Below are 25,547 nucleotides of genomic sequence, written 5' to 3'. Positions count from 1 at the left end.
AGAACTAGATTTTATGACTCGATTTGAAAGGATATAAAGAGGTACGTTAGAGCAGTATAAATGTATCTTGGATGCTTAAATTTTCAATTTTCAGTGCTTTAGATTGCTATAGGAAGATTACACAGTGATATGTAGGTCTCATATTCTTAAAGAAAACTTATTTTTTTTCAAATTCTGAATGTGATATTTTAATAACGTAATATACACTCTCACAATAACAGTATAAATTAAAATGCCTTCTTAAATAATCACAGTATTTTAAATGTTCATTTTTTCCATTGATTTTAGTGTACTTATACTTATCAAGATATAAAAATAGAAACAGTCTGTCAGTGATGTTTTCTTTTTTAAACTTTTAATTTCAATTGTGTTATGTCTGTTTTACAAATTTCTGAAGGATTCTCTTTGATAAACCTTTGGTGTCCAATACAGTCTGCTTCTTCAATTCTGTTGTGAGATAGGCCATATTTACTATTACTAGATTCTGTCAGAACTCATATTAGCCAGGATGGGATGTCAGAAGGAACAGCTATCACTCTAGTCTGTAAGGGAACAGTTGTCAGCACATTCAGGGAAAGGGAACAAATGCCCAATTAGGTGAAGATATATTCTGGAGAGGCTGGCAGTTTTGGTTACCAGTTTTATCTCATGTGTTGAGTATTGACTACGATGGATAAAATTCTTTCAGATTAGTGTGTTTTTATTTTTTTAAGGATTATAAAACTAGATGTTATTATTATTTTTTTTTTTTGCGGTACGCAGGCCTCCCACCGTTGTGGTCCCTCCTGTTGCAGAGCACAGACTCTGGACGCGCAGGCCCAGCTGCCATGGCTCACGGGCCCAGCCGCTCCGCAGCACGAGGGATCCTCCCTGACCGGGGCACAAACTCATGTCCCCTGCATTAGCAGGCGGACTCTCAACCACTGCGTCACCAGGGCAGGCCCCTAGATGTTACTTGATATAGCCTGGAAGTATCCTTCCTTCTGACAGTTTTGGAAGCGATAAAACAGACCCGGATTAGGCTGCGCGTTAAGGATAACTTGCAAATAACCTTAAGAGTTTCCTTTTGGAATTGTGATGTTTTGGCCAGCTTAGTTTAAAAATAACTGTCTTAAAAAAAAACAACTGTCTTAGACTATAATGCTTATCATTTATGTTTAACTACATCATCTATGAAAGTTTCTTTTAAATCACAAAATATGGGTACTTTGAAAATAAATGACTCCAAATTTGTTAATTGTTGTAGAGATTACAACCCCACTGCAGAGAAACTGCTTTCAAAGCACATAGTAAATATTTTTATAGAAATATGGTCATAAATAGTCCCAGGAAATCCCTCTTGAATATACTATATTTACATTTCAATTTTATGTTGTTGGTTTGTTGCTTTAAAATTGAATATAATCAGAATAAATAACATGCTAATGGCTTCATTTTACATTTTGAGTCAAAGCTTACTAAATTAAACCTTTACCCCCAGAATAGCATCTTGAGTAAACACATGTGGTTTACCAGGTTTAAATATTTTCTTGAGATCATGTGTGTTTGATTTTTCCTTTTGTAAAATTTATGTGTCGTAAAAATACAACTAGATACGTAACAATCCTTTCCTGTACGAGCATTCCTCACTTAATAGAATTCTGAATAAGAGGAATTTATGAATTAAATTAAAAATTGACTTAAGTTTTTTCCTCTTCCCCTTGGAACTTGAGGATCTTAGCACTGCACATATATATTACCAGATGGAGTGCCAAAGTCCTCTTACTGTGTGTGTTACAGTTAAACTGAAATGAATGTGTGAGAACATTTTTTAACATGTACTAACAGCTATTAGTGAGATCCCTAGTCCCTAGTAAACAGACCTTTATATTGGGAATAGAATAGTCACCAAGGACCAGTTTTCTCATTTGCCTATCATCATCAGATTTCGTTAGCTGTTTGTCAGTTCTACCTAATTTGACCTGGATCTCCTTAGCAAAACTAGGATTGAACATTTCAGTCTCTGGCTTTATGAATGATTTCCCCACATCCAAGGATACTCTTAACAAACTGTACAGATAAAATTGGGGGAAATGTTAGGAAATAGAACAGTAAATTATAGTTATGGAGAAAGTGCAAAAAAAGTTAAGATTATTGACAGTAGTTTCAAAATTAGAAATATTAAGGTGAACTGGAGCCAAATTACTAAAATATTAGAAATTTCTCTTAAATAACTATAATATCTTAAGCTCTCTATTATACTACTAGATTGCCTGGTGAGCTTTCACTCTTAGTGTCTTAATGTTATGAATAATTTTTTAGTTTTATAATATGAATTACTTTTAGTGGTTATACTACGGAGATCCTGAAAACTATAATTACTTTTACTAGAATGTTTGAAGCTATATGTTTTAAAATTTGGTACCTTCTAAGTGTGATTGTGTTACATATGGAGAACAGTTTTATACTGGAACATATGTTTCTCTTTATGATGAAGGTTAACAGGAAAATGACAAAAATTAGTTTTATACCAAAATCCTTAGGAACTCTTAGCTCAAATCTAAGATTTTAATTCTTACTTTCAAGTCCTCTGTAATTTGTATCTCTGTCCCCAGCTTCTCCAGATTTATCTCTAACTTTACCCACTGTAAACTTGACTTCCATCTGACATGCTTCCTCATCGTCCCTCAAATACAGTGAAGTTATTATGCCTTTCTTTCCTCATGCTCTTTCCTGACATGCTTTTTTTTTTTTTAACCATTTCTACCTCTGTGTATTTGGTTTTTTTTAATCTCTGATCAATTCCTGTTTACTCCATGAAGTCCAGTCCCTACTAACTTTCCCCTTTCTATAAATTTATCACACTTATTGTTTATAGTGTACATTTTAATATTTGATCTTATTTGATTTATATTGTTTCTTACCTTGTTTTATGTGACAGCATAGCCTAAATCCGTGGTAATACTCAGTGTCTTGACAGCAGTTACCTCAATTAGTATACCTTTCAGTGATAAGAGAGTAAGTGCTTTAAAGTACTTACAGTGTTGAATTGAGTTGAACTGAAAAAAGTTGGGGATATTTATTAACATAAATTATGCCTCATGATATGGCATGTGTGCTTTTTGAAGGTGGTTATAACAATTAGGTGTCTTTTTTCATTGTCTTTTTGAAAACGTTTTAGTTGTGGAATCATGCTTATTCATTGAAGGGCTATTTTGAGCCATGCTATGGGAGAGATATATTAAACTATCATGTACATTATCAACATTGATAAAAAGTTAATATTTGTAGTACAGGACACTTTTATGGAATAATACCTTTAGTGTTCATGTATGTCTGTGTCCTTGTATTTTATTGTATGAAAGCTCTCTTCTGTTTCTTCGATTAATTTTGCCCACCTCAAACGAAGCCACTCATTCTGATTCATCTTAGCTTCTCCCCCTCCTTAAATGATTATAATTTTTCTCTGACTACTGATATTAGGTTTCCTTAGCACTGATCTGATCGTCGAGGTCTTTTGAGCAATAACAAACAAAGCAGACGTAATTTTTTTTTCTAGTCTAATAGACCTATGAGCTCTGATTTCTCTACTGAGACAAGGTGAGATGATGTAAAAGAGACCTTTCTTTTCTTAGGAGAATGCTGAGAAATGGTAGGTCCCTCTCAAACGAAGAGATTTAGTCCACCAGGCTGGGTTAGGACTGCCAAAGTAAACAAGATTCACCATGTATAGGACCATATAGCATGTGGTGGGTGTGATCCCTCTCTACTTGCTAAGGGAATCTTTCTTTTATCTTTATCAGGTGGTTGGGCCCCTGAAGTTTAGTTTTACTGCCATGGTAAATTTTTATTTTTTCCTTTTTAAAAAAAATTTTTTTTAACATCTTTATTGAGGTATAATTGCTTTACAATGGTGTGTTAGTTTCTGCTTTATAACAAAGTGAATCAGCTATACATATACATATGTTCCCATATCTCTTCCCTCTTGCATCTCCCTCCCTCCCACCCTCCCAGGCAGTCACATAGCACTGAACCGATATCCCTGTGCCATGCGGCTGCTTCCCACTAGCTATCTACCTTACGTTTGTTAGTGTGTATATGTCCATGACTCTCTCTCACCCTGTCACAGCTCACCCTTCCCCCTCCCCATATCCTCAAGTCTGTTCTCCAGTAGGTCTATGTCTTTATCCTGTCTTACTCCTAGGTTCTTCATGACGTTTTTTTTTTCTTCTTAAATTCCATATATATGTGTTAGCATACGGTATTTGTCTTTTTCTTTCTGATTTACTTCACTCTGTATGACAGACTCTAGGTCTATCCACCTCATTACAGATAGCTCAATTTCGTTTCTTTTTATGCCATGGTAAATTTCTGTCCTAACCTTTGGGCCTATGGATCTCTTGTCCTGCACCCTCTCCTTTTAGGTATACCATAATTTCTTCCAGATTTGTTTTAGTTGCGTTGCTTCAGTATGTTATATGGAGGGCAAGGGAACCAAGGCTATGTGTTTAGTCTACCAGCTTCCTATTATTGTTTTTAGGTTAAGTGTGCTATTTCTGCTGTTTTTCTGATGTTTCCAGAGTTTCCAGGTTTTCAAGGCTCTCTGTTTGATATAGTTTCCAAATATGGAAAACTTTTGTTATAGTGTGATGTTATGAAAGATAATTTATTTGGACTCTTGCTAAAGATCAACATTTAGTCATAGTCACTGTGTGAGTCTTTCTGATATTCTTCATAGTTAGTTGAAAGGTATAGGTATAAAAGATACAGGAATATCTTTTAGAATTACATATTAGTTGTTCCTGTATCATTCTTATCAAAAGAATGTTGTGCATGCCTGCTGTGACTGTAACCACTGTGCTCACTCTTCACCCGCTTTCTTAGGGCAGAATTTCTGGATCAGATACATCCAAGGTAAAGTTTACTGTGTCTCTTCAGGCTGACCCTCAGTAGTAACAGAAATTACCAGAGCAATTATTGCACACACATTAATGGTCTTCTAATCTCCAACCTTGCATGTAATTGCTGCTGTCAAATACAATTACTGTCTGCCCACGTTTCTTGCCCTGGGGGCAGTCGTGCCATGCCTTGGTATAGAGTTAGAAAATGCAAAGAGAGTTTCTGAAACTTTCTGAAGGTTTTACTTATATCTACTTTGAAAATTTTAAACTATAAAACTACATTGCCTTTTTTATTTTTTAGAAGACTGACCTGATTAAGTCTGACAGTAATAAGAGAAGAATAACAAAAAAGATTTGAAGGTTCATTGATTGTAACTGTATTTCTGAACAATTAATTATGAATACATTTCCTTTATGCATTGGCACCACATTGGCCATAGTTCAGGAAATATAATGCTAAACTGGTGTTCCTTTTTTAGAAGTATGTATACTAGTTAAAGCTCTACACAATCTTGAATTAATTAGATTTTTGTGATTGTAGTAATAGGATAAGACCATAATCTAGTGGTTCTAGATTGGAGATTGCCTATTGTATAGTAATGCCTCCTTGATTTCAGATCTGGGGACGAACTGTTCCACATGGGTGAATTTTTCAGCTAACCAGATGTATTCTTTAAAATAGCTAAACTTTTAAAATTTTTAGGTAAAACCTTTTCTAATATAATCATGTTTTCTAGCTTCTTTAAACATAATTTACTAAGCACATTTTATCGTTTTCCTCACAGGATTATCATTACATTTACTAATCATTGTGAAGCTAGTGGGAAGCAGCCACATAACATAGGGAGGTCAGCTAGGTGCTTTGTGACCACCTAGAGGGGTGGAATAGGGAGGGTGGGAGGGAGATGCAAGAGGGAGGAGATATGGGGATATATATATGTATATGTTTATGTATAGCTGATACACTTTGTTACAAAGCAGAAACTAATGCACCATTGTGAAGCAATTATACTCCAATAAAGATGTTAAAAAAAAAGAAAAGAAAATTAATGTGATGCGCTTAAAGGTTAGTTAGGGTATGGATTTTTTTTTTTTTTTTTTTGCTGTACGCGGGCCTCGCACTGCTGTGGCCTCTCCCATTGCAGAGCACAGGCTCTGGATGCGCAGGCTCAGCGGCCATGGCTCACGGGCCCAGCCGCTCCACGGCATATGGGATCGTCCCAGACTGGGGCACCAACCTGTGTCCCCTGCATCGGCAGGTGGACTCTCAACCACTGTGCCACCAGGGAAACCCAGGGTATGGATTTTTTATGTCTTCACCTACTATCTTGAAACTTTGTGCTCTTTTGAGTGCCTTTCTTTTAATTGAGACACACCATAATTCATACATTATACAGTTCACCCATTTGAAGTGTTCAATTCAGTGGTTTTTAGCATATTCACAAAGTTGTACAACCATCACCGTGATCAATTTTAGAACATTTTCATCATCTCAAAAAGAAACTCCATATCCTTTAGCCATCAGTTTCAACCTCGCGATTTCCTTCAGCCCTAAGCAACCAGTAATCTACTTTATGTCTCTATAGATTTGCCTATTCTGGACATTTCAGATAAATAGAATCATATGTGATCTTTTGTGATCGGCTTCTTTCATTTAGTTTAGTATGGAAGAACAAAGATTCTTCCAAGTTGCAGCATGTATCAGCACTTCATTCCTTTTTATGGCCAAATAATATTCCATTGTATGGATATACCACATTTTGTCTATATTCCATTGTATGGATGTACCACATTTTGTCTATCTGTTCTTTTGTTGATGGACATCTGGGTTGTTTCCACTTTTTGGCTATTATGAATAACACTGTAAGAACATTCGTGTGCAAATTTTTGTGTGGACATATGTCTTCGTTTCTCATGGGTATGAGGAATTGCCAGACTTTTCTCCAAAGTGGCTGTAACATGTTGCATTCCCATCAACAGTATATGAGGGTTCTGATTGCTCTACATCCTTGTCAGTACTCATTATTTTTTATCTTTTTGATTATAGGCATCCTAATAAGTGTGAAGTTGTATCTCATTGTGGTTTTGATTTGCATTTCCCTGATGGCTAATGATGTTGAGCATCCTTTCCTGTGCTTATTGGCCATTTGTGTATTATCTTTTTTATTATTATATTTATCTTCTCTTATTTTAGGGCTGTACTCTTATTGTTAGAAAGAATGTTAGTGGTTGTCTAGACTAATTTTCTGTCTCCAAGTTATTCCAACATACAGTTTTTTAGATTCTATTAAAAGACTACTAATGATGGAAATACACTGTTTCTGAAGAAGTTCCCCCAATTTTTTTTTAACAACTCTAATTATTAGAAGCTTCTTTCTATAGTAGGCCAAAATCTGGTACATTGTTTTTTTTTTGTTGTTGTTGTTGCTGTTACTGTTATTGTTGTTGTTTTTAAATTTGTTCTATTTTTGCTTTCTAGGCCTACGTATAAGTCCAGTTCTTCATCTTCATAAGAGTCCTTCATTGTTTTAAGACAGCTTTTAAATCTCCTCTTCGTCAGGCTAGATATTCCTAATTTCTAAAATTGTTCTTCATTCCATCACCATCAAGTCCCACCACCATCCCAATCATTCTTTGTGAACAAGTTTCAGTTTCTAATAACTTTCCTTATAGTCTGGCTTTGGAATTGAACAGACTGTTTGAGATATAGTGTGACCACTATAGAATAAAACTTTTCTCTCATTTGAATACTGTACTTTTAGGGATGTAGCTTAAAACTACTTTAACATTTTTGGTAGCCACATTACAATGTTAATTCTTTAACTTTCAGGAAACTAAAATCTCAAGTCTTTTTCACACATTCTGTTATGTAATGTTTGTTCTGTACTAAGTTCATTACCTTATGTGTACTCAATATTAAATTCCGCTTACTTGATTCATCATATTATTCCAACATTAAGATATTCTTTTGGATCATGAATGTGTCATCTAGGTTTGATGACCCTGTCATCAGGAAATTTGATTAGCATGCTTTTTTGTACCACAAGTCAACTTTTTTTTTTTTGGCTGCCTTGGGTCTTCGTTGCTGTATGCAGGCTTTCTCTAGTCGTGGCGAGTGGAGGCTACTCTTCGTTGCGGTGCGCAGGCTTCTCATTATGGCGGCTTCTCTTGTTGCGGAGCACAGGCTCTAGGCTCATGGGCTTCAGTAGTTGCAGCACACAGGCTCAGTAGTTGCAGCACACAGGCTCAGTAGTTGCGGTGTGCATGCCCTAGAGTGCACAGGCTTCAGTAGTTGGGGCGCATGGGCTCAGTAGTTGTGGCACTCAGGCTCTAGGGCATGTGGGTTTCAGTAGTTGTGATGCATGGGCTTAGTTGCTTCGCGGCATGTGGGATCTTCCTGGACCAGGGATTGAACCCGTGTTCCCTACATTGGCATGTGGATTCTTTACCGCTGCACCACCAGGCAAGTCCTTAAGTCAGCTATTGATGAAGGTGGTATATAATATGGATAGGGTCAGAGACTGACTGCTGCTAGAAACTTAACTGGAGATTTTTGATCCATTTATACATGACTTTTGGTTAGATACTCAATAATAATAAAAATAATTATTAGCATAAATGCTGGAGAGGGTGTGGAGAAAAGGGTGGGTATGAAAATTGGTGTAGCCACTATGGAGAACGGAATGGAGGTTCCTTAAATAACTAAAAATAGAGCTACCATATGATCCAGCAATCCCACGACTGGGCATATATTCAGAAAAGATGAAAACTCTAATTCGAAAAGATATGTGCACCCCAGTGTTCATAACAGCACTATTTACAATAGCCAAGACATGGAAGCAACCTAAGTGTTCATCAACAGGTTAATGGATAAAGAAGATGTGGTACATATGTACAATGGAATACTACTCATCCATGAAAAAGAATGAAATAATGCCATTCGCAGCAACATGGATGGACCTAGAGAATATCATACTAAGTGAAGTAAATCAGAGAGAGAAAGCAGATATTATATATTACTTATATGTGGAATCTGACAAATTAATACAAATGAATTTATTTACAAAACAGACTCCCAGACATAGAAAACAAACTTATGGTTACCAAAGCAGAAAGGAGGAGAGGGATAAATTTGGAGTATGGAATTATCAGATACACACTACTATGTTTAAAATAGATAAACAACACGGATTTTCTTTATAGCACAGGGAGCTATATTCAATATCTCGTAATAACCTATAATGGAGAAGAATCTGAAAAAATATATACGTATATATAACTGAATCACTTTGCTGTACACCTGAAACTAACATAATATTGTAAATTAACTTTATTTATTTATTTATTTCATTGAAGCAAGCTTAAGACAGGAAAGAAAAATTATTAGCTGTATTTACTGAGCTCTTACTATGAGCCATGCACTATGCTAAGTGCTTTAGATATGTTATTCTATTTAGTCCTCACCACAATCCTATAAAGCAGACACTATTATTATTATTATTATTTTTTTTTGTGGTACGCGGGCCTCTCAGTGTTGTGGCCTCTCCCGTTGTGGAGCACAGGCTCCAGACGCGCAGGCTCAGCGGCCATGGTTCACGGGCCCAGCCGCTCCGCGGCATGTGAGATCTTCCTGGACTGGGGCACGAACCCGTGTCCCCTGCATCAGCAGGCGGACTCTCAACCACTGCGCCACCAGGGAAGCCCCAGACACTATTATTACCTGTATTTTCTAGACAAGAAAACTGAAGCTTAGGGAAGTTAATAATTCATCCTGAAGTTACACAGCTAATAACTGGTCGAGTAGGATTTGAATAGTCTCTGTCATTCTAAAATTTATACTTAACTAAAATTCACTCTCATGTGAAAATCAACCTTATTTGAAGTTATGCCTTATTTTTCTTAACCATTTATTCATGCATTCAGCAAATATTTATTAAGTGCCTTCAATGTGCCAGGCACTGTTCTAAGTTCCTAGGATATATCACTGAGCAGAAATGAACAAAAACCTTTCCCCTTGTGGAGCTTAAATTCTACCACAGGAAGACAAGGATAGGAGTGTAGAATGAAGGGGGCATTGGGTTACAGTTTTAAATAGGGTGGTAAAGGTAGGCTGTATTGAAAAGGGTGACATTTGGACTTTAAATTGGTAAAGGAGTGAACTACTTTATTTTTAAAATTCTTTTCCATTATGGTTTATTACAAGATACTGAATATAGTTCCCTGTGCTATACATTAGGACCTTGTTGTTTATCCATTCTCTGTATAATAGCTTGCATCTGCTAATCCCAAACTCCCAATCCATCCCTTCCCTTCCCGACCCCTCCTCCCCCTTGGCAACCACAAGTCTGTTCTCTGTATCTGTGAGTCTGTTGTTAATGTAATTTTAAGGATTTTTTTCACTTACGTTAATGAGAGCAATTATCTTCCTTTTTTTGTATCATTCTTGCCAGGCGTAAGTATCAAAGTTATTCTGATCTTATAAAAAGAAATGGGAAGTGTTCCCTCTTTTTCTATTTTCCAGAAAAATTTTTGTAAGATTGGCATTATTTCTTACCTAAGTGATTGAATGAATATAACAGTGAAGCTATCCGGTATTCTTTGCAGTAAGGTTTTTAATTAAAGATTCAATTTCTTTAATAGATATGGGACTATTCAGATGTTTCACTTTTTATTCACTCAGCTTTGGTAAATTGTATTTTTTTGAGAAATTGGTCCATTTTTTCCAAATAACCAATTTGTTTGGCTTAAGTTGTTCATAAGATTTACTTATTAATTTTTGATTCTCTAAGATATGTAGTGATGTCCCTTTTCATTCCTGATACTGGTCTTTTGTCTTTTTTCTCTTTCTTCATCATTCTTGCTAAAATTTTTCTGATCTTTTCACAAAACCAGTTTTTGGCTTTGCTTGTTTTTCTCTAGTGAACATCTGCTTTCTGTTTCATTGGCTTTTCCCCTTATCTTTATATTTCTTTATATTTAACTTTTTGTTCTTTTTGTAGCTTCTTGAAATGGAAACTTAAATTACTGTGTTCTTTTGGGAATTAAAAATCACTCAAGGACTTCCCTGGTGGCGCAGTGGTTAAGAATCCGCCTGCCAATGCAGGGGACACGGGTTAGAGCCCTGGTCTGGGAAGATCCCACATGCCACAGAACAACTAAGCCCATGTGCCACAACTACTGGGCCCGAGCTCTAGAGCTCATGAGCCACAACTACTGAGCCTGCGTCCCACAACTACTGAAGCTCACGCTCCTAGAGCCTGTGCTCCACAACAAGAGAAACCAACGCAATGAGAAGCCCACGCACCGCAACAAGGAGTAGCCCCCACTCGCCATAACTAGAGAAAGCCCGTGCACAGCAACGAAGACCAAACACAGCCAAAAAAAAAAAACAACACTCAAGAAGAAACTTACTGAGGATAAATATCGATATATATTCTTAACTTTTACTGGATTCTCTGGCTTTTCACTTGAAAAAAAAGAAGAATTTGTTCTTGTTTCATCAAACAGGATGTTGATGAATAGAAAGAAAGGGCTCAAAATAAAAATTTCCTTGCCTATGTAAGGCTAATCTTATTTAAGTATAAGCTAAAAACAGACAGACGGTTTATCTCAGGACTGTAATACATAGGGCATAGAAAGGTAAATAAAGTAGCATTTCCCCAGAGTATATTTTAGAACCCCAACAGTAATCAAAAAGTATCTTAAGTAACTGTCTCTGACCCATGCAGATATTGCAGAATAACATCCAGGAGGAATGAAAAGGAATTGTTTCTTTCAGTTAACTGAGTAGTTCACTCCTTTACCAATTTAAAGTCCTTATTCACTAAACTTGTCTTGCCTTATCAGTCTCTGCATCTCTTTTTCATGAAATCATCCATTTTATTAAGATAGTTGGTTGAATGGAGGCGAAAGTAATGGAAAAGAGAATGGAATGGAAACAGTTTAGCAATACTAATCTATTCATTTGTGTATTCCCATTCATGCATTCTGTCAAAAATCATTCAGAGTTATTGGAATTCGGGGATGATGACAGTGGTTATAGCATAGTTTTTGAATTTTCCTGAATCCTTAACAGAATAACTAGGATAGCATAACCAAAAGCACTTGTGCAATATCTGTAACAAAACCTAGTTAATCAGAGAAACTAGGGACAAACTATCAATAGCTCCAAGATTTGTGTAGCATTGGCATCTCTGTAGGACGAAGCAGAAGGAAACAGTAGGGAGTCTAATTGACCTGAGAATGGCAGAAGCCTAAAATTGCCCACAGGTGAAGAGTACAGGGGGTTCATGGTAAGGTTTTCTAGAGCTGTCTGGAGCTCTAGAGTTCCAAAATTAAGCAGCCAAAACTTCCCTTCCAGTACACAGCCTCACACTAAGAGGAATCTGCAGGACAAGTCAAGCAGGACAAGGACAATGAAGACAAAAGGAAAAAGAAACCAGATAAGAGTTGGGAGAGGGGACCAGAGCCAAGTGATCTTGAAAGTATCCTAGGGGCCAGATTTTTAATTACTTCATGAAGATAACAGAAAAGGGACTTATATACCTAAAACTACATCCTGATTCACATTTCTCTCTTAGAAATTCAAAAACATTAATTTCACATAAAGATGAGCAACAGAAAAAGAATTATGGTTGAAACCTATACAAAGTTACTATAATTCAGAATTGTACTTTTTTCTTATAATATCCAGAAGCTGTATTAATGGTTAAAATAATGAAAGTATGCTAATATTTTTATGGGTATTGGTAGGATTGCAATATTGCTTTCCAAAAGAGTAATACCATTTTACAAGAGCATTAGGGCCATTAACTTAGTATAGTGCCTGTTTCACTACCGTTTTGCCAATTTGGATAATTTTGTTACCCTAATGGAATTAGTTTAAAATCTGTTGCTCGTTGTTGTTTTAATCTGCATTTTCTTAAATGATTATGGATGTTGAACTTTTTTCCAAGTAGTGATATAACATTATTGATATTTATGTATGTACGTGAATAAAATCCTAAACCTCTGTGTCACTTCAAATACGAATTGTTGCCTGCTCATAACCATGGTCTGTTATCCATTGAATCTTAATGTTTTTCTTACATATGAGATCATTTCAATATATTGCTTAGAATATTATAGAAATATTAGCCATTCATTTTATTTGCTTAAAATGCAGTTCCATCTTATTTATTTTTTACTACATTATTACAGAAGTGCCAGTTTAAGTACTTGAATCTGTTTTTTATGATTTTCTTTGGTGCTTAAAATCTAAGAAAAAGTTACAATTTCTTCATAGTATGATAAATACTATATTCAGAATCATTTTCCAAAGAACATTTAAATCTTGATCAGTTACATTTGTAGAAAGTTATAATAACCTGAAGGTAATCTTCCATGATAGGCATTTAAAAACAGCATTAAATTGACCAAGGCATGAACCCACGTCCCCTGCATCAGCAGGTGGACTCTCAACCACTGTGCTACCAGGGAAGCCCCTAAAAATCTTTTAAATGTACACTTGAGACAGAACAGGTTTTAAATCAGAATATTTGTAAATATTTGATAATGGTTTCTAAAATAGCTTGGAGAGGTGGCGTAGTTTAATAGAAAGAGCATAGTCTTTGGATACCAGAAGATCTTGGTTTGGGACTCAATTCTGCACTTACTATGAGGCATTGAGTATTTCACTTTTCTTTATCTTCAGTTTTCTAATCTGTAAAATGGAGATATATTTTATCAAATATAAGGCAAACATTCAGTTTCTAACATTTTAAAAATTACAGATGTGTTTTTAAATTGATGGAGTACTATATTTAATTGGCTGTGTTGTCTTTCTTAGCATTATAGAAAATAATGGTACTTTTTATAATTGGTGATGTCTTAGATTGCATGAGACACAGTAAAAATGCCAATTTTGTAGAATTGTTTTGAAGTTGGAATTGGATAATATATATAAAGTGCAAAGCACATGGAAGATGCTCCTGAAGTCCTAGTTTCCTTCCCCCCAACCCCAACTTAATGACAGTGTCGTTGGTTGGTTGGCTTGGGGATTTGTTGTTTTACCAGGAGAATCAGCATAGACCTCACATTGAGAAATATTAGCTCAGATAGTTTTAAATTGTCTCACCTGTTTTTGATACTTCAGATGTATCCATTTTTATAGCAGTAGCTTTATTATATAATTATTTAATTATAGATTATCTTAATTATTTTCTAGACTAAGCAGAATAAAAATAATTATTTGTGCATCTCTGCATAAATACAAACATATATAGATGGTAATTAACTTGTTTAAAACTATTAGATAAAGACTTGTGGTTCTATATTGTTGGTCACCACATCAAAATATCTTGTATCTGTGTTGCTGAGACATTTTCACTTTGGAGAAATGGCCATATTGTGACTACTAATAATTATATATCAGCTAACACTTATATAGTGTCTACTTTGTGCTGGGCACTATTGGTTTTACATATATATTTTATATCTTGGAAACACCCATATGAGATAGGTACTATTACTTTTATTTTTATAAATGAGGAAACTGAGGCAGAGAGATTAATTTACCCAAATTCCTGTAGCTAGACCTATAAAAAAATTAAGCAAACAAACCAATAAAGCAGAAGCCACGAAAGGTAGCACATGGAAGCAAGAAACTCCCTCCTTGCATATATTAGCCTGATAATCTTTGGAACAGTTATTTTTCAGATAGAAAGTTTCACAAGGTTTTACATCTTGACCCAACCCAGCAACTGACTAAGGTAGGATCTGAATCAAGTGATAAAGATTCAGCCAACAGCTTACCTTTCCCCCTTGAGTGAAGGAGCATTTCAGTGTCTCACATAATATAGTCTCAGGCAATATAAGAATTGGCAAGTTTTATCTTATTGGCTGCCAAATTGGAGTCTCTTTCTTTAACTGCTGATGCAACATAAAAATAACTTAATGGATTTTGAGTAGAGCGAAATGAAATAAACTTCTTAAACCTCTGTGAGAAGCATTTCATTGGAGTGGAAATCAAGAGAGTAAAAGTAGCCAAAGTTTGGCCCTTATAGATGAAGTGGATGGAGAACAAAACTAATGCATCTTTGGCACCTTTATTCTGAATTCAATCTGGTAATGGCAGATTATTAAAAAAAATTTTTTTTGCCTCAGATATAATCTCCCACCTCGCCTTCCCAAAATTGTCACCAGCATTCTAATATGCCTGTGCAGTTGCTGCAGAAAGAGGAATTAATCCTAGGAAGAAATACACTTAGAATGCATTATAATTAAATTATAGAGTCAGTTTTTTCCCTGAAGATTTTAGTTAAAACTGTATTATGCTTTATGTACAAAGGTATTCATCATATCTTGGTTTATGAATGAAAAAATGAAAATACCTAAAGGGACAGTTGTCAGATAATGGTTAAGTAAATTATGGTACATCACTTCATGGAATATTATGCTGGTTTTTAAATTAATGTTTTTGGAACTTCTGCTCTTGGGCATGATGGTATAATAGGGACAAGATTTACCCTTTTATTTAAAACAGGAAGAAAACAAGACACAGTAGTTGAAATAATGATTTTCAGACAATGCACTGAAAATCGTATGAAACTATGAGAGAAGAGAAACAAAGTAAACCCTACAGTTTCCTCAGCTTATTATCTGGAAGCAGTTTCAGCTCAGGGAGGGGGTATCCAAAAGAGCTTGGCCACCTTGTCAATTTGAGCCAGACTGAATATACAGGGCTGCATACTAGAGAGGATGCTCTTGCATACAAAGGGAGAGTTCCAGAGATCTATAGAAGGGTCTCTCTGGCTGAATACTAATCTGTGTATGTGTGAGAGGAAACTAACAGGCTGGAGAATGAAATACAAGAAAGCAGCAAGCCATACAGTTCGTGGAGTTGACATAGGACTGAGACTCTTTCATTTCCTACTGGTCAGAGTGGAAAGAAAATGTAGTGTATGGGGCATATGGTAGAGGCCTCTGAAGGATTTAACTTCAGTACTGGGGCTAAATAAACATTCAGCAAATTTGCAAGATACAAGATCAACATGCAAAAATCGGTTGGGTTAATATACACCATCAGTGAACACCCCAAAGTGGAAACTAAGGAAACTATTCCATTTACAGTAGCATACAAAATAATAAAATACCCAGGAATAGTTTTAAAAGGAGGTGAAAGATCTTACACTGAAAACCATACACCATTGCTGAGACAAGGAAGACCTAGATAAATGGAAAGACATCCCATGTTCATAGATTGAAAGGTTTTATATTGTTAAGATGGCAGTACTACCTAAAGTGACTTACAGATTCAATGCAGTCTATCAAAATTCCAACTAACATTTTTGCAGAAATGGAAAAGCTGATCCTCAGATATATATGGAATTATAAAGGGACCCAAATAATCAAAACAATATTGAAAAAGAACAAAATTGGAGAATTCACACCTGCCATTTCAAAACTTACTACAAAATAACAGTAATTAGAACAGTGTTGTACTGGCACAAAGATAGGCACATGGACCAGTGGAATAGAACTGAGTCCAGAAATAAACCCTCACATTTATGGTCAGTTGATTTTTGATGAAGATGCCAAGACCATTCAGTGGAGAAGAAGAATCTCTTAAATGATGCTGGGACAACTGGATATCCACATACAAAAGAATGAAGGTGCATTCTTATATCACACTATATACAAAAATTCACTCAAAAGGGATCAACGACCTAAAAAAATATGAATGAGAACTATATTGACTAAAGTAAATATGTACTTATCTCAGTGATTTTTGATTTGGCCATGGATTCTTAGATATGACAGCAAAAACACAGGCAACCAAAGAAAAGATGGTAAACAGGACTGCATCAATATTAAAACTTTTCTGCTATCCAAAAAAAGTAAAAAGACATTCTACAGAAAGGGAGGAAATATTTGCAAATCATACCTGATAAAGATCTAGTATCCAGAATATATGAATAACTCATAAAAGATAACTAATAAATGGGTTGAATATAGACATTTCTCCAAAGAGAATGACCCACAATCACATGAAGTATTAGTTATTAGGGAAATGCAAATCAAAACCACAGGGAGGTATTACTTCACACACACTAAGATGACTGTAATAAAAAAGACAGATAATAACAAGTGTTGGCAAGGATGTGGAGAAATGGGAACCATCTTACATTGTTGGTGGGAATGTAAAATGGTGCAGGTGCTGTGGAAAATAGTTTGGTGGTTCTTCCGAAAGTTACACATAGAATTACCATATGACCCTGCAATTCTTCTCCTAGGTATATATACCCAAAAGAATTAAAAACAGGTACTCAAATAGCTGTACACAAATGTTCATAGCACAATAATAGTCAAAAGGTACAAACAATCCAAATGTCCATCAACTGATAAATGGATATATAATATAGAGTAGGTATGTGTATATATATATATGTTTAGAGTATTAATCATAGGAAGGAATGAAGTACTGATACTTGCTCACGTATGATCACATATTGTGTGATTCCATTTATATGAAGTATCCAGAATGGGTGAGTCCATAGAGACAGAAAGCTGATTGATGGTTGCTAGGGTTAAGAGGAAGAGGAATGAGAGTGATTGCTTAATGGGCTCAAGGATTTGTTTTGGGATGATGGAAATGTTTTGAAACTAAATAGAGCTGGTGGTTGTACAACATTGTCAGTGTACTGAATGCCACTCAATTGTATATATATATATTTTGTTTTATAAAAGGGGGAAACTGTTTATTTTGTCTTTTTTTTTTTTTATTGGAGTAGAGTTGATTTACACTGCTGTGTCAGTTTCTGCTGTACAGCAAAGTGAATCAGCCATATGTATACATATATCTCCTCTTTTTTGCATTTCCTTCCCATTTAGGTCACCAAAGAGCACAGAGTAGAGTTCCCCTAGCTAATTGTATATTTTTAGATGGCTTATTTTATATTATGTGAATCTCATGTCAATACAAAAAAAAAAAGTAAGGGTAAAATAAAGATTTTTCAGACAAAAGCAGAGATAATTCGTTGCTGACTGACATGCACTACAATAAATGTTAAAGGAACTTCTTCAGGCAAAAGGAAAAGTGTATAAGATGGAAATTTACCTGCTTAAAGGAATGAAGACAACTGGAAGTGACAAATATAAGCCTTTTTTTTTTTTCATTTTAAAATGTCTTCAAAAGACAATTGAACTTCCAGTTTCAGCTCTGACATGTAAAGAACTTGGAAATCATCTCTCCTATCTTCAACAACAGCAAAAATCTGACCAAACTGAAAATCATGGACTATTCTTAGATTAATCTGAGATTTGAGTTCACAGGGCAAACTGCCACTCCCCAAATGGTGACAGGTGAATACATAGAATCACACTTGAGATCTGCTTATTGGGAACAAAAGCTGTTTGAACCGTGAACTGGTAGGAACACTTAAATGGTAATTGATGAATTGCTGCAGGGTGAGTGTGGACTAGCTGAAGAGCTAAAAGCTTCCAGGGGCTCAGCCTTAGGAAGGCCCCCTGCTTTCATGGGTTTTGACCCCCAGGGCCCACCACATTCTTATGGTGAAGATTGGAGAAAAATTTTTTGTTTTGATACAGGGGAAGTAGAGTTTACACATAAAAATGGTTAAAATAGTAAGTTTTATGGGTTTTTTTTCCCAAAAACTAGGAGTTTTGTTTTTTTTTTTTAAAGAAATGGGCTATCAAACCATGAAAAGACATGAAGGAACTTAAAATGCATATTGCTAAGTGAAAGAAAGATTACATACTGTATGATTCCAACTGTGTGATGTTCTGGAAAAGGTAAAACTATGAGGACAGTAAAAAGATCAGTAGTTGCCAGGGCTTCAGAGGGAGAGAGGGATGAATAACTGGAGCGTAGGAATTTTAGGGCAGTGAAACTATTCTGAATGATACTGTAATTTGGACACATGTTATTATACACTTGTCAAAACCCATATGCAACACAAAAGATGAACCCTAATGTAAACTGTGGATTTTAACTAATAACAATGTGTTAATATTGGCCCATCTATTGTAACAAATGTACCACACTAACGCAAGATGTTAATAGTAGGGGAAAATTGAGGCGAGGGGTATATGGGAACACTCTGTACCTTCTGCTTATTTTTCTTTAAACTTAAAACTACTCTAAAAAATAAAGGCTGTTAACTAAGTGAAAGAAATATACTCATCCCTTTCCAATACCATATAACTCCTAATTAGTAGTATGTATTTTCACAGCAAATAATTACCAAGCAAACTACAGGTATCTATTCTGAATTGCCTACTTCATGTTAAGGGTTTCAGTGAATGACACTGATAGAAACTATGATTGTCTTGTGAACAACCATGTGTTTTTGCTTCTAGTCTTGCCCCCTAAAATACATTAATTGCTTTCTGGCAAAAGACATGAACACCAGTTCTCTAACATTCTAAGCATACCCTCACCACAGGGCCTTTGCAATGGCTGTTTCCTATTCATGGGACAATTTCCCCCAGATATGTGCAGGACTCACTTGTTTACTTCCTTATGTCTTTATTCAAATGACCTTCTCAGTGAGGCCCTCCCAGACCATCTTATTTAAAATTCCAACCCTCTTCCCTACACTAATTTTTTTTCTATAGCACTCATCACTTTTTAATATTAGAAAACCTTTTTATCTTCTGTCTCCCTCAGACATGACATGATTTTGGTATGTTAATTTTGCATCCTGTAACTTTTCTGGAATCATTTGTTACCTCTAACAGATTGATTGGTGGCGGGGGGAGTATGTCTTTAGGGTTGTCTGTGTATACGATCATGTTGTCTATGAAAGGAGATAATTTTACTTCTTCCTTTCTAATTTGGGTGCCTTTATTTCTTTTTCTTGCTTAATTGCTGTGGCTAGGACTTCGAATACATTGTTGAATAAAAGTGGTAAGAATGGGCATCCTTGTCTTGTTCCTGATCTTGGAGGTAAAGCTTTCAGCTTTTTACTGTTGAGTATGATGTTAGTTGTGGGCTTGTCATATATGGCCTTTATTATGTTGAGGTACATTCCCTGTGTACCCGCTTTGTTCAGAGTTTTTATCATGAACAGATATTGAATTTTTTTTTTTTTTTTTTTTTTTTTTTATGCGTTACGCGGGCCTCTCACTGTTGTGGCCTCTCCCGCTGCGGAGGACAGGCTCTGGACGCGCAGGCTCAGCGGCCATGGCTCACGGGCCCAGCCGCTCCGCGGCATGTGGGATCCTCCCAGACCGGGGCACGAACCCGTGTCCCCTGCATCGGCAGGCGGACTCTCAACCACTGCGCCACCAGGGAAGCCCCCAGATATTGAATTTTATCAAATGCTTTTTCTGCATCTGTTGAGATGATCATATGATCTTATCCTTAATTTTGTTAATCTGATATATCACATTGATTGATTTGTGGGTGTTGAGCCATCTTTGCATTCCTAGGATAAATCCTACTTGATCATGGTGTTTAATCCTTTTAATGTTTTGTTGAATTTGGTTTGCTGATATTTTCTTGAGGAGTTTTACATCTATGTTCACCATCAATATTGGCCTGTAATTTTCTATTTGTTTTCTTATTGTTGAGTTTTAAGAGTCTTTTGAGATATATTTTGAATACTAGTCATTTAATAGATTTGTGTTTGCAAAGGTTTTTTTCCCAGTGTGTGATTTCATTCTCTTAATGGTGTCTTTCACAGAGCAGACATTTTTAATTTTAATAAACACTAACATCAGTTTTTTTCTTTCATGGATCATGGTTTTGGTGTTGTTTCTAAAAAGTAATTGCAAACCTAAGGTCACCTAGATTTTCTGCTATGTTATCTTCTTGGAGTCAGTTCTTTTTCAGGAAACTGTGCTTGACACTCTATACTTGATTCTCTCTCCCTCTTTTTTTCCTTTGGTATCCAGTTTTTTCACTTCCAATTTTGTTATTCATTTAGCAAGCATCTCTTGGGCAGCAAGTATGTTTCAACTTTATCCTACTAATGGAGTATGTATTCAGAATGTAATTGGATTAAATAAAGTAAGTTCTCCCTTTGGATTGTGCTTTTTTAGTATAAGGGAAAACATTCTCTATCCTGAAAATTCTTTGCAGCATTTATGCTCTAAGACTTGGTCCTCAGAGGAGAGAGGGAAGTTGCATTTACTTTGTGCTTCTTTTTTGCCAACATCAGGCTATTGTACTTTATATACTTTATTATTTAATCATGATGGTAGTTGTTGTTTATGACATTATACCTTTGTTTCTGTCATAAATTGATAACCGACTTCACCTCAAAAATCTGCACCATTTCTTGAAACTTTAGTTCCTCCAATGGTGTTACGAACTGACAGAATATGTTGCCTAAAGGATCTTTTCCTCAGCTCAGTGGTTCACAGACCAAAAGAAACAAACAAAAAAAGTAACAACAATAAAGCAAAACCCCTTCTTTAAAGTAAGAAAAAAAAAACACGTATAGGGGAACTGTCTATATTTTTCTGAAGTGAAACTAATTATTTTTGCAGTCAAATTAAATAATAAAAGTAATTTTGACTCTAAGATAATACTTATGTTCAGAATCAGAGTTTTTATTTTTGTAGGGTATCCTGGCCTAAAAACTGTCAATATTGCAAGAGATGTGGGCTTTTGCATAGGTTGCAATTTGATCTTTCAGACAACAGTAATATCCAGGTTCACTGCTTCTACATACATGTTTTGGAAGAATCTTATTTTTAAATTTAATCTTAACCTTGTGCTTTTTGAGAACATAGAGGGACAGAGCCTACTGAATACTTGATTTTGGAAAGTGTTTCCATAAGTTTGCTTTTTTTCTTTTATTTTAGATCTCAACCTCTTTCCTGTCTCCCTTCTACCTTCTCATCCTTCCTTCTTGCCACCTAAAAATATTTTCTTTATTTTTTTATGGTTAAATTTTAAGCTTTATTACAATTTAGTTGCTTATTTGGGAACTTTAATTTTGTTAACCTAGATATGATTTTCCTGATCACACTCAGGTCTGATATTTATATTTCATATTTTGTTTTCATTTTTCCACACTGAATGTCTCTGTTTTCCACAGTGAACATAGCTAACATAATCAGCTAGGGGAATGGCTCTTAGGTGGCTCCAGAAGACAGTAGTGGAATAACCTTAGCTTGATAGAGGGTATTCATTCTGCTGCTGTGATGACCTGAGAGTCCTCTTGCCTTTCTGGTGCCATCCTAAAATTGTCAGTAGGGCCTTAGAGAAATGGTGGATCATCAAATATTAGTGTTCCTTAACAGAGTAGTATTTTGTAACCGGTTTAAATGCACACTGCTTTAATCCATGTGTCTTTTTTCCCACCAATCCCCCCCTCCCCCCCAACCACAGTCACCAGAGAAGAAAGGAAAAGAAGCAAATACTGTTTTTGGTGGGCCAGTTGTTAGTTCTCTGTATCACGAAGAAATCATCAGGTAAATTCTTTTCTGGTCTTCAACAATAGGGGTATATACATATATGTATAGTATGTGTGTATATGTATACATTGTGTGTGTGTTTATAAATTTATTTATTAATACCCAAAACTTTCATTTGAAGAACTTTTTCTTAACATGAAACCGATTTGGTGGTATCTCTAGGAGGATAATAAATGGCAGGAAATAAATTTTTATGTGTATAATCTTTAAAATCTGTAAGTATCTGAATCAGTGCCAGGTAATAACCTTTCTCCCGCATAAGTAGTTGGTAGGGCAAGGTTTTGTGTCTCAATCTAAAGCTATGGATTTTTGTTGTTGTTCTCATTAGTTTTCCTCAAAATATCATTATTTCTTTTAAATATTTTAATTTCTGTAGTTTATTCTAGCTACAAGTTAAAATTCATTTCAGCTTTACAAGATGAAAAAGTGCTGGAGACTGGTTGCACAACAGTGTGAATATACTTAATGCTACCAAACCGGACACTTAGAGATGGTTAAGATGATAGATTTTATGTATTTTTAACAAAATTAAAAAAATTTTAAAGGTCATTTTGCATTATTTAACAAAGGTCCTTAAATTTTGTATGTTACGTATGAAATTTCTTGGATTATTGTTTTCTTTACACACTGTGTAAATCAGAAAAAGGATTCTATCCTGCTTTAAAGCCACGTGACACATTCTTCTAAGATTGTTACTTTACAAGCAAAAACAAGAAATAGGAACTTCTGATGCTCTTACCCTTCTGCGTCATCTGAGCTTTACTGTTCTCACTTATTATTAACATGAAATAAATGAGCCCTAATTTTCAAGTGGAAAATTGAGTTCACCTAAATTGAAGGGAAATATCTATCTTCATAGAATGAAGAGGAAATTGTACCAGAATTTTATGCTTCACTCTTGCAAAAGAGTTGCTGACATTATTCACCACATAAATAATTAGTGATAAGAACTCCCAGGTAGCATTCTAGAAGGAAAGCTATTGATACCCCTATGAATCAAAAACTTCAAATGCTCATAGTTTCTAGTTAATGACCAGCTAATACTAAGGGCCCTGTCTTGAATCTATTTGCATAGCAAGCACATCATTTTTTACTAAGATTAAATGTCTACTTGGGGTGATATAGTGGAAGACTGATGGAGATTTGAGGGGGATAAAGATACCCTTTAAGAATGCTGCTGGCCTGGAGTACATTTGCCACCCTCATCCCTTGAGGTACCCTGAAAGCTCTGAGAAGCCCATGTAGTTTTGAGGAAGCACAGTTTAAAAAACACTTTCAGAGTTTAACTCCCCCTTCCCCTTAACCCTTATAGAATCAGAACATGTTTGGGGGGTTCTTAATTTGTATATTCTCTACTTAGAGCTTCTAAAAAATGGCGTATTAGAACTGTAACCATATTAATCAAAGTTTATTAAATGTTCAAATCAAGTCAGTAAACCCTTAGAGTCATTTTTCTAGGAGGGGAGGTTAGTCATTCCTTCTCTGTGTTCCCATAGTCTTTTTTTTTTTGCGGTACGTGGGCCTCTCACTGTTGTGGCCTCTCCCGTTGTGGAGCACAGGCTCCGGATGCGCAGGCTCAGTGGCCATGGCTCACAGAACCAGCCGCTCCGCAGCATGTGGGATCTTCCTGGACCGGGGCACGAACCCGTGTCCCCTGCATTGGCAGGCGGACTCTCAACCACTGTGCCACCAGGGAAGCCCCCCATAGTCTTTCATTCACACTTTTGTTATAGCTTCTGTGACATTATGCTACATTGGATTATAATTTTTAAAAATTTGTCCTTTCTGCTAAACTGTTAGTTTTTGGAGAGCAAGGGTAGTATTTTTTCCATCTGTGTATTCTCAGTATCTGGGGAAGTTCCCAGAACTTAGTAGGTACCTAGTAAAAATGCCCAGAGCTTGGGAGGTATCCACAGCTGCTTCCCCCAAGGGGCTGAAAGTTTAGTGACTGGCTCACACAGTTAGCCTAGTGGCCCTATCGTAAATCAGACATGCCCATCCTCCCCTCCTTTCCTAAACAAATGTATAGGCCACTTTCCTAGTTAGATAATTAAATGGAGATAGTTTCTTAACTTTGCTTTTTTAAAATCACTATACTTAACTTTCTAATAATATCAATCACTTATCTATAAATAGTGATCTTTATTTTGTGTACTGATTTCCTTAAGGGCTCCCAGACTCTACTATTTTTCAAAATGACACGTTGAATACAGTTTCTTTTGTAATATCCAGTGACATGCCTGATCACAGTAGCTCTGCAGAACAGAAAGCAAATCAAATGTACTCCTATTGATGTGATAGTAGATATCTGGGTAATTGGAGTATTCCTAAGAGTTAAACTAAACTGGAAAAGTTAACCTACCTGCTTATCCTCTACCCAATTCCTAAAGAAGTGACTCAGATTTAAATCAATATTCAGAATTTTGATCTTGAGAAAAGTGACAAAATAATATAGCTTTATCTTCATAAAGTAGAGATTTTAATTCAACTCAACACACGTTTATTATGAACCTATGATGAGATGAAATATCGTGGATATTTGTGCTTCTCAGCTTCTTCACTTTTGTTTATTTTTGTGGTACGCGGGCCTCTCACTGTTGTGGCCTCTCCCGTTGCGGAGCACAGGCTCCGGACGCGCAGGCTCAGCGGCCATGGCTCACGGGCCCAACCGCTCTGCGGCATGTGGGATCTTCCCGGACCGGGGCACGCACCCGTGTCCCCTGCCTTGGCAGGCGGACTCTCAACCACTGCGCCACCAGGGAAGCCTGCTTCTTCACTTTTCAATAGTATGTTTTTGGTATTTTTGGCATCTACATTTGAGTATGTTTAATAAACCTTATTGGTTGAGTGAAATATGAACCTCTGCTATTGGCAAAAGTGGTTAGTCTTGGCCTTATCTCATTAAGTCATCCAAGTATTAGTCTTCTTATGATAGAATCTAAATCGTTGTATTCTGGAACATATTGTTAAGATATGAAACAGTAAGGAACGTGAACGTGAGAGAGCCACGGAAAGCCTTTCAGTTACAAACTGTAGTTTTGTTACTACTACAGTAGATCAGAAATCACAGCAACTAGTCATATTCTTATATTAGAGAATTCATTCTGTAACGATTCCAGTATAACAAACTAGATCATGATAAAAGTTATTGTATAATGAAATGTTCGTTTATTCCAGTGAAGGACCAGATATAGTCCCTATTGTTTTTTAAGTATAAGAATGCAGTTGCAACAGTGAAAA

General features: G+C 35.9%; 1 protein-coding gene across 2 annotated transcripts in view; it reads left to right on the top strand.

Annotated features, from left to right (window-relative positions):
- Window positions 1-25,547, top strand: part of ACBD6 (acyl-CoA binding domain containing 6) — a 234,328-nt gene that overhangs the window by 44,397 nt on the left and 164,384 nt on the right. For both annotated transcript variants that reach the window (XM_032652400.1, XM_032652408.1), the window contains exon 4: window positions 22,222-22,304. In XM_032652400.1, coding sequence (XP_032508291.1) covers window positions 22,222-22,304 — 83 coding nt within the window. The remainder of the gene's footprint in view (window positions 1-22,221; window positions 22,305-25,547) is intronic.

The sequence above is a fragment of the Phocoena sinus genome, chromosome 1 (genome assembly GCF_008692025.1).
Source record: "Phocoena sinus isolate mPhoSin1 chromosome 1, mPhoSin1.pri, whole genome shotgun sequence".
Lineage (NCBI taxonomy): Eukaryota > Metazoa > Chordata > Mammalia > Artiodactyla > Phocoenidae > Phocoena > Phocoena sinus.
Note: the sequence above shows the minus strand (reverse complement) of the source record. Positions and strands in the feature narration are given on the sequence as shown.